Source organism: Acipenser ruthenus, chromosome 1 (genome assembly GCF_902713425.1).
Source record: "Acipenser ruthenus chromosome 1, fAciRut3.2 maternal haplotype, whole genome shotgun sequence".
In the NCBI taxonomy this organism is placed as follows: Eukaryota; Metazoa; Chordata; class Actinopteri; order Acipenseriformes; family Acipenseridae; genus Acipenser; species Acipenser ruthenus.
In genome coordinates, this window is record NC_081189.1 from 48,140,448 (window position 1) to 48,151,668 (window position 11,221).

General features: G+C 37.7%; 1 protein-coding gene across 1 annotated transcript in view; it reads right to left on the reverse strand.

Annotated features, from left to right (window-relative positions):
* The window catches only part of LOC117421124 (E3 ubiquitin-protein ligase RNF38), a 182,296-nt gene extending 172,693 nt beyond the window's left edge, over nt 1-9,603 (reverse strand). The window contains exon 1 of the mRNA XM_034035086.3: nt 9,257-9,603. Coding sequence (XP_033890977.1) covers nt 9,257-9,434 — 178 coding nt within the window. The 5' untranslated portion in view covers nt 9,435-9,603. The remainder of the gene's footprint in view (nt 1-9,256) is intronic.
* Between the last annotated feature and the right edge of the window lie 1,618 nt (nt 9,604-11,221).

Below are 11,221 nucleotides of genomic sequence, written 5' to 3' on the forward strand. Positions count from 1 at the left end.
GCGTTTACATTAAAAGGGGCGCTATTTAAATTACAATCGGATGACACACAGCACTGAACCTGTGCAGCAACGAGTCAGTCAACACGCCTTTTACATCAAAGTGTTTCATATTTTATCCTGGTTATTGTAATGTCAGTAACATGTGTGTCTTCAGGGGCTTTGCTTACTATTACAGCAACAAGAGTCTGATTTGAAAATCTTCGCTTTAATAAAAAAAAAAAAAAAAAAAAAAAAAAAGAGTAGTGGTAATATTTATTTATGTTTGAACCATCAACATTATATTTATGTTCAAATACCATGTTTAATTATCAATAAATGGATTTTTAAAAAAAATGGGAAAATCAGAGTTGGTCATTTTTGAAAAACGGAATTTGCTATTCCCCTGAATGGAAAATCAGAAACCCTATGAATATAAATAAATAAATAATTCCTTTAGCCATTACTTCATTGTCCTAGCTATGGTCCAATTCCAACCTGTGTTGCCACAAATTACCTAGAATTATATTAAAGAAAGAAAGAAAGAAAGAAAGAAAGAAAGAAAGAAAGTGCTAAAAATAAAGCTAATAAATTATTGGAAATAGAAATTCTCTAATTAATGTCCATCACCAGGATGTAAATTAAACAGACAACTCAATACTAAATTGACTAGGGATTTCTCAAAATTATTTGCAAATCAATACACTAATTCACGTACTGTACTTATTGCAGTTTAGAAAAGGGCTGGTGGTACAGAAATAAATGGCAGAGAAGTTTAATGGATTTTTTGTTTGCCTCCTAAAGAACTATGAGGAGTACCGGTAGTTTATTTTCCAAATTACCGTAGCTAGATATAGAGAAAAAGAAATAAATGCGGTCATTTAAATCTCCCTACTACTACTAGATGATCATATTAAATATGTTTAAAAACAGGGCTCCCCTCGAATTAAGTTTGATATTAATTATGTTAATGCAGTTTTAAGAAAGGGAACAAAAGCAGGACTTCATTTCCCACTTTTCTAGAGTTTAGTCTCTTCTGGAACTGAGAGCAGAGAACGTATAGTTTGCAATATTGAATAGCAAGTTGGAATTTTGCTTTTGTGGATTCTATTGCTATGCCTTTTTGTTAATTCTTTTAGACAGAAAATGTTTCTGTTTGTGGCTTTTATTGTTTGCTTATTGTTACTGTTAAATTCTCAAAACTTTAATGAATTAAGAAAAAAATATTTGCTGCAATCAAAAGAGCTGTCAAATGTTTTCCTCCAAGGACAGCTGCAAGCTACTGTTTATTTGGTGAAAATCGAAAAAATACTGTATACTATAATTATCTAATCATTTATTATTTATAAAAAGTTCAATTATAAAAACAAATGACCGTGGGGAGACTGTTCTAATACTTGTAGGCCTAGCAAACATACTTTAAACTCCATGGCACAGTGGGCTATTCCAGCGGCGAGGGAAGTGGGGGTACTGGAGGTGCAGCTGCACCCCCAGACGCCGAGGGAGGGGTGTGGCGGCGGTGCAGACGCCGAGGGAGGGGTGTGGCGGCGGTGTAGACGCCGAGGGAGGGGTGTGGCGGCGGTGCAGACGCCGAGGGAGGGGTGTGGCGGCGGTGCAGACGCCGAGGGAGGGGTGTGGCGGCGGTGCAGCCGCACTCACAACTTCTCTTGTTTACCTTAGTTTATGTATGAGCATGGTAGATCTGCACTGCCTGCAATAATGTCATGAATCAACTGTTTCAACCAATCAGCATTGCCGAAGTGTTCAATCAATTAGCACTAAGCAATGCCACGCAAGGGCACGTGTTTGTGGTTTCACCCTATTGGCACCAAGCATTGCCCTGTGAGACAGCATTTTCTTGTTTTGCTGTGATTTTTGTGTTTAACAATGTCTGACGACAAAACATGATAAATTCTCTGTAGCATTTAAAACAACCCTGTGTAAATAATATTTTAACTTGCTTGTTGATTGGAATACTTTAGTTACTATAGGTCATGTTTTTAGGTATAATTAAAGATGGATTAATGTATTTTTTAAGACTGCGGTGACATTCTGCTAATCTTTTAAAAAGTAGAGTATATTTGAAATCAATACTTAAGGTTTTACAATTCTATTGTTTATAGTGCTAGGACAAATATCCAAACGAATATTTTTTGCAATGTATTCGGATAGAAAATTCAGATGTTCATATTTGCTAGAAATTACAAAAATACCTTGCACTTGTTTGCTGCCTCGCCTAAAGTTGTGCAACAGTTTCAAACATGGCAAATGAAAAAGAGCTTTGTGTCATATGCAAGATTATATATATATATATATATATATATATATATATATATATATATATATATATATATATATATATATACACACTGCATATTTTTGACACTGAATGTTATCAGATCTTCAACCAAAACCTAATATTAGATAAAAGGGACCCTGAGTGAACAAATAACACAAAAAATTGATACATATTTCATTTATGTATTAAAGATATTTATGCAACACCCAATGCCCCAGTGTGAAAAAGTAATCGCCCCCGTAGACTCAATAACTGGTTATGGTTATGCCACCTTTAGCAGCAATAACTGAGTAGCAAGGCGGAAACCATTGCTCACTAAGAAGAACATGAATGCTTGTCTCAAGTTTGCCAAAAAGCACCTGGATGATCCTCAAGAGTTCTGGAACAATGTTCTATGGACAGATGAGTCAAAAGTAGAACTTTTTGGCCGACATGGGCCCCGTTATGTCTGGCAAAAAACAAACACTGCTGTCCACAGTAAGAACCTCATACCAACGGTCAAGCATGCTGGTGGTAGTGTCATGGTTTGGGGATGCTTTGTTGCATCAGGACCTGGACGCCTTGCCATCATTGAAGGAACCATGAATTCTGCTCTGTATCAGAGAATTCTACAGGAGAATGTCAGTCCATCCGTCCGTGAGCTAAAGCTGAACAGCAGTTGGGTCATGCAGCAAGACAATGATCCAAAACACACAAGCAAGTCTACATCAGAATGGTTGAAGAACAAGAAATTTAAAGTTTTGGAATGGCCTAGTCAAAGTCCAGACCTAAACCCCATTGAGATGTTGTGGCAGGACCTGAAACGAGCAGTTCATGCTCAAAAACCTACAAATGTCACTGAGTTGAAGCAGTTCTGCATTGAGGAGTGGGCCAAAATTCCTCCATGGCGCTGTGAGAGACTAATCAATAAATATAGGAAGCGTTTGGTTGCAGTTATTGCTACTAAAGGTGGCGTAACCAGTTATTGAGTCTAAGGGGGCGATTACTTTTTCACACGGGGGCATTGGGTGTTGCATAACTTTCTTTAATAAATAAATGAAATATGTATCAAAATGTGTTTTGTGTTAGTGAACTCCAAAAGTATTTGGATAGTGACACATTTTTGGTTGTTTTGGCTCTGTATTCCAGCACTTTGCATTTGAAATGATACAATGATTATGGGGTTAAAGTGCAGACTTTAATTTGAGGCTTTAATTTGAGGGTATTTTCATCCATATTGGATGAACCATTTAGAAATTACAGCACGTTTTGTACATAGTCCCCCCATTTTAGGGTACCAAAAGTATTTGGACAATTTGCTTCACAGCTGTTTCTTATTAGGCAGGTGTGTTTGTTTGCATCGTTAGTGCATGCACAAAAGAGCTGTCAATGTCTAGTCTTGATTCTAGGCCTTCCATTTGCCTTTGGAGTCTGTTGCTGGTGTCTGACAACATGAGGACCAAAGAAGTGTCAATGAAAGTAAAGCTGGCCATCATGAGGCAGAAAAATCAGAATAAATCGATCAGAGACATAGCCAAAACATTAGGCGTGCCAAAATCAACTGTTTGGTACATCATTAAGAAGAAAGAAAGCACTGGTGAGCTCAGCAATGGTCATTGTGTGTGTGTGTATATATATATATATATATATATATATATATATATATATATATATATATATATATATATATATATATATATATATAATCTCAACACAGCAGTTCTTGAGCCTCTATTTAAAAGAGTTTTAGACAGCAATAAGTAAACAAACCAGATTATGCGCGTGCAAGCATATGGCTCTCTATGGAAAGCTATCTGGGTCAAAAAAGCATTGTGCTGCTTTAGTGGGAATGAGAATCTCATGACAGAAAAAAGGCAAGCACGTAATTCTGAAATGCCTCGATTGAACAGTGCCCAACTTGCTGTAAATGTTGTGCAGTGATTTGTATATACATTGTATACATTATATATTTTTTGTTGAGACTTTGTTATGTGGAATATAATAAACGAGAAACAAAAAAGCGAGTCTTATTCCCCTTCATTTTACAACGCCATTTCCACGGTTTATTTGAAGTGTTTAAAGTTAAATTTCAGTTTTTGTATGGTTTCGTTCATCTACAATAAGGCACAAATAAACCTTATGTTATTACTTTATGAAAAATGTCGATGGCCACTGTTTACTGTGAAGAAACGGCAATGGCAAGGAATGAAAAAAAATAATAATTTGCATTTGTAAAAAGCATACTGTTTCTTGTATTTCTTGTTCTTATTGTATGACTTATATTGTAACACTTGAATGTATTTGTATTTGCTTGCGATTGTAAGTCGCCCTGGATAAGGGCGTCTGCTAAGAAATAAATAATAATAATAATAATAATAATAATACCATCTCAAAATCTGTGTTTTAAACCATAACATCTGCATATTGCATCAACATAGTTATATTATTTTCCAATGTAACTATTTCATATTAACAAAGTTAACATGCAACGAGGTTAAACAAATCCACTGTGATCAGCTCCCGAGCGGGCCATGCAGCGATTGGATAGAGCGTGGCACCGGGCTGATCATGGAGAGGAGTTTGGCACTACAAAGGGGGTGCAGCTACATAGAGCCAGCACAACCCCTGCACTTTCCTGACAGCCCAACACAGCACAGCACACCCCGCACCAGAGCCAGCACCACAGACTCCTTGAACACTAGAGCACAGTTTTCTGCACGGAGGGAATTGGAAGCACAGTTTGGTGCTGTATTACACGTTGTGTGCATTTACTTATTTTGGGACTGTACCCCTTTTTCACCCTGATACCATTGATGATAGAGAGGTGAATTATTGTACTTATTATTTTTATTGTAAATATTAAATACGGGTTTGAAACCACATTTACTGTCTGGACATTCACCCAATAACTCACCATCCTTGTTACACCCTCATACAAATTAGGGGAGCCATGATACCGTACAATAGAGTCCCTTATTAATTTATTGTAAACTGTATCTTTTCTCATGGTGCTCCTTGTCCATGATGTGTCTTCCATAGCAGACCAAATTGTTACAATTGTGCACCTTTTACAGCAGCTACAGACTAATGAATTTGGTAAAGTATTTCCCCATGAAACAGCACAACTCAGAGGAAATGGAACAAAAAACTGGTTTTGCCAGTAAACTGATTTTATTATTTTAAAATTAGGAAGCCAGTGTATTTGCATTTCTAGAATACTAGATTATTGGAAGTCTTCAGAACCATGTTTAAAATGATGATCCCATCTAAACAACAGCTTAACAGCCTTTACATATTTTTATTAATGTCTGGGAAATAAGGTTTGAAAGACGTTGGGTTTGCAGTCAGGTTCTCTGCTGTGCTTTCCTAGTTATTGCTAGTGAGTAGCCTGCTATTGATCCAAGCAGAGTAAATACCAAGCAGACATTACTACAGTCAACTAGCAACCATGGTTACCCCTAAAAACAGCACAATGCTTTGTGGTCACCTACACAGTGACCTGGTCTGCCATTGAGATGGGGGACTATAGGCACTATTTCCCACAATGACTATTCAGAAATTAAAAAATAATAAATAAACAGCCTCTTACTATATTGCTTTATATCACCACTAGACAGTGTACCATGTAGTAGTGTAGCTCCATATATACAGTACAGGAGACATCATTTGACACTGCACACTCATGGTCAAACACCTATATTCATCACAACAAAAAAAAACCTGTAATACTACAGAAGAGGTATATTAAAACACAGCCTTACACAAAAGGAAACATGGTTTGTAAACTGCTTATGTAAAGGGGCAAAAGTAGTCTCCGCATACAGGAACACCTCCCAAGAGAACACTTCACCTAAGGGAACACCCTTGTGGTAAAACGGATATCTTGAGGGACTGATTGGTTTATTAAATATTTAAGAACCACCGTCATATCATTGAATTGTTTTGTGTTCTGATTTACACGAGTGCACCTCATTGCTAAAAAAATAGTATGTAAACAAACAGAAAAATGCGCCAATTTCTCTTGCTACACAAATTTGGAAATTGTTCGAGCTCTTGAAAAAAACCTGAATCAGACACAAGTCGCCGAGTTGCTTCACCATTCTGTTAAATAATGTGCATGTCTTGTATATTGCTGCTGCATATGTAACGCGTGTAGGGGTGCTGTGTTAACTTAGTTTTGATAGCTAGTTTATTAATGTTAAGTTAACCCTAAGTAACACCCATTATTTTTGCCTCTGCCACTGTGATAGCCCAGAACACACCCGCCAGCTATTTTCATAGTACATAGCAATTTAAGCTTTTTGACTGTGTTTTGCTTTAGTTTTATTAACGTTATTTTGTCTGTTACTTTATTATTATAGTTTATTAACATACACTTACCTATTGTTTTGCTTTTATTCAGTTAATTTCATATGTTGATGCACGTGCATCATGACAAGTAATATATGTATTTATTTATTGATTCATATTCGGTCTGGTAGCTAACTCCGACTTAGAGAACACTTCCTGAGTAGTGTTCTCTTAGCCGGAGACTACTGTATTAGCAACATTAAAAAAAAAATAAGTTTCATAATTAAAAAATATCTAGCAGCCTACATGTGTTAATGTGGATTGTGCTTTGTTCACAGTGTGTTCAGAAAGTTGACAGGCTTTGTTAGAGAAGACAGCACTGTGCCTCTTATTATACGGAATTAAAATTGCTGAAACTAAATCAGTCTGCACCCAGTTGTTTCATTTCTTCAATTTGTCAGTCATACCGGAGACTAGTTGCTACTTGTGGTTACTGTATTGCTGCTGACAGTAAACACTATTCTCGATTTTTTTCAAAATAATTGTATTTAATTTTTATTAGCTATACTAAATTTAAAATAGACAGATTGAGCGTATAGGACAGTGATGAGGCAGAATTAGACCTCTACAAACTGAACGCGACAAAAAATAAAACATGTATTTTTGACACATGTTATTTTTGTCGTGCGGCTGCTTGGGAACTGACCAATGAGGATCAAATTCTCTTGCGCACCTTCAGTAAACAATGGCAGAAGAAAACATAATTCTTGCATTATCAAAATACCCGGAGCTGTACAATAAAGGACACAAATTATAAATACATGGCAATGAGAGAGAACATCTGGCAGTCCATTTCCAGGGAACTGGATATAGCTGTTGTGTATGATTTGTTTACCTTTACTGAAATAAGTATTCTGAAAAGCTATTTATTCTATATTTTTATTAACTGTATAACAGGACTATCGTACGTGTCACTTTTTCCAGTTGATGATACAATAAGAGGAGAGTCGCCTATCCCATCTCGTACGCCTGTCACCACTGGTGTGAAAGGCAGTACCACTTTATCGCAGGACAAATCGCGTCCAGTGTGTGTGATGTGTATTAAAACCTGAGACTTTCATCATTCAGAAAAAAAGGTAAAATACATGAATACTGTATTAAAGTAAAGTATTTTCAGGCGGATTGATTTGGAAAAAAGATATAAAACAGTTTGAACGATAACATTCATGATCCTTTACCATAGATTGGTCAATATGCGGTCCCTAATCAGGTTAAAGGAAATCTCCAATCCATTTTCTAAAACCTTATAACCAGTTCTGTGGTACAAAGGCCTGGCTTACAATGAAGGAGCAGTGTAGTTCTTCCAGAACTCTTAATCAGGATTGTCACTAATAAACCACAACACTCTATGGCAAGAAACCAGTGGGGTGCCATAATATGTAGTCAGGGAAACCAGGTGCATTTTTTGTTATGGCTTTCTTCTGGGTGGAATAAAAGGAAGCTACTGAGTTTGGCCCATTGGCATCCAGTAAATACGTTTGTTGTACCTCTTTGCTTAAAAATAGCTTAGACATTTCAACTGCAGTGGCTTAAAAGTTTTCAGTTTGGAAAATAACTGATAAGTAACTAATTTGTATTGCACTGACAGGGCTGGGAAGAGAAAACAGTAGTCAATGACACCCCATTACAGGAGACTGAGTTTTTATGATCTATTTTATTTTTTCTTCCCCCAAACACATTCCAGTACAAAACTAACCATTCTATTGCGCAAAACAAAATATTGTCTTCTGCAATGTTTGTCTTTGGCAGACAACCAAAGTGGTTGTTCTGGGCTAACTTCAGTTCACAGTTCATTTTCATTTAGTTTTCAAACGCCTTACATTTAGAGTAAATAGTTAAAGATGAAAAAATGTTTTAAAAAATCTGATAAAGTCAAGCACTGGAAAACCAATGTTAAATTAACAGCAAATATCAAAAGGTTTATTTTCAAGGCCATGTATGATATTGAAGTCTCCCAATTAGATGATGAAAAAAGGCTTAACCAGACTGATGCAAATTAAGGGAAACCCCTCTTTATAATTTCCCCTTAAGGACATTGCAGCTTGACACTATTTTACTTATCAATTTTTAATATACCAGTAAATTCTAAATGCATCTCTCACCATTGCTTTAGAGCCCCCAGAAAGAAGGGTAGTGGCAATACTAAACGTTACAAGCTACTGGTGACTTTTACAGTTTGGAAACCACAAAGGGGGGGGGTTCTTCCTCCAGAGCCCTCCCACTCCATTTCCAAAATAAACAACCGCTTTCCTATGTATATAAATTAATTTCCCTGTTTAAAACTGGATTTAAAAATGCAAACAACCCTTTAACAAAAGCTGGAAATAAAAAATAGTTGACATAGTCACATGTGTTTTTAAAAGAAGGAATAACCAGTGTCCATAGTTCTTGTTTCTCTTGATCCACTTTAATAAAATAAATCAGTAGAAATGTCACCATCTCTAAAACACTGCCGATTAATTCAACAAGAAAACATGCAGTGATGAAAAATTATATTTGTATTTACAGCACTATGGGGATACATATGTGACCCCCAATTCCTGGACTACAATTGATCAACCCCCTGCAGTAGCCGGTCAACCACAGTACCATTGCTTCGATCCTAAAATGATCCGATAAATCATCGAAGCGATAAGGATACCACTGACTTACCTGCTGAAGGTGCTCTGGTGACTCCTGGTTGTGCAGCTCTCAGGTTACTGAAGGTCGGGTTGCTCCCCGCCGTTCGTTGATTTTCGGTGGGGTGGACACCAGTTGTATCGCAGCCGGGGTTGTGTTGGTTGAAGTAGCCGCCACTGTTAGTAATATTATTATGATAACTACTGGTCATGTTGTGGTTGAGAAATCCAGACCTGGACCTGGACCGAGTCCTGGGGGGCTCCACGAGAGGGGGGTGGTGATGATAGGACGAGGTGAAGGGGGAGGAGATAGGAGGGGATTGGGAAAGAGGAGAGGAAGAGGAAGCCGCCAGCAGCCTGCTGCTGCCACTACCCCCCGACACCCTGCCCCCCTCCGCTCCACCACCACCTCCCCCGATCTGGGCCTGGTCGGGTGAAACCACCCCCCTGTCTTCACAAACATGCCCCTGCTTGGGGACTGCGTCGGAAATGGTGCGCAGCCGGGAGTAAAGACAGGGTTCCTGTTTTGGCTGGGAAGTTGTAGCGATTGGCATTTCCTTTGGGGAGAGTTTTTAAAAAGCACTTCAGAGAGTCTTGGAGTAGATGCAAGAGAAAAAAAATAGTGAAAATAAACTTTATCTAAATTATCTGTGACACTAGAATTCCAAAATAAACGACGTATTATTGATTTTAAAGGCCTCTGTCTGTCGTTTCAAAATAAGTTACCTTTATGTCTTTGTTTTTGTTGTTTAATTAATCGGCAGTGTTTATATCCAAATGGGGAGGGTGCAACAAACACTGAACAAGCCCCCCTTCAGCACTCAGATCCCGAAAGAAAGCGCAAGGTAGCCAGAGATCTACCCCAAACATAGAATCCCAAACAACAAATGTGTCCGTTTCTTTCGCCGTATTTTTAAAACCTTGTATTCTTCCAATTATTCGTGTTACTTGATTTCCTGGACACGATTTCCCGTTTACTTCAATTCAACAGCCAGACAAAAAAAAACCTATCAAGCATACATACAGAACAAGGAGAGCTAACTGCGTTTCACTTCCGTACAAACCCGTCCATTGCATCGGATCTGGATTACACAGCTGTCTGCAGTGAGAAACCCTTCCCTTTTCTGCTACAATCTGAGTGGTATACTCCGAAAAGTTTATTTATCTTTACTTTTCAAGATGTTTCAAGCTCTTCATCCTTTTCCTTTCAATCGAGCTGTACTTTTTTCATCCAAGCGCTGTTTCAACCCGATTCATATGCGTGTTACGTTTTTTTAAAAATCGCTTTGGCAAAAAAAGAAAAGCGCTGGAATGTCTTCCTTCTTTTAAAAGTAACCATGTATACTTATCCACACATATGTCACTCTCTTAGATTCAATGCAGTAAATATGATTTACAAACCCAAGCTACAGAAGCACCGATCAGACTCAAGTCGGTCGGTGTCAGTGTGAACAGTGAATAGAGATCAAAAGGATTTCAGCTCCTTAGCAAGGCAAGACTAATCAAGGCTAGAGATAGCTCACACTCAACATCAAAGATCTGTTGCCAGCATATATACACGTAATACGTTTTACAATACCCGCGGTCTCAGGGACTTAACATCAGCCCATGTTTTCTGTTTCACTGGTTTGAAGGTTTCAACTGTGGCGCAAGTGGATTTGATCAAATTCATTTAAGTGTAAGATGAACACCGAAGGGACGGGGTTAGTTTTAGATATTGACTGTGCTTGAATCGACTGCTTAGACTGCTGGTGAATGTTTTTCTACAGGCGCATAGCATGTGAGTGTGTGAGAGAGAAGTGAAAATGTAAATTATTTACAAATATACAACTGCGAGGGAAAGGCTTGCAAGGGGTTGGTGTTAACCCTGTCTTCCTGAGCAATGCTATTCCCCCATAAAAAATAAAACTACAGTAGTATAGGCTACACATCGTTGAACAAAACAAAATTCTATAGGTAAGTTACTGGATTTTCTGAGTATTTCAACAACAACATTACA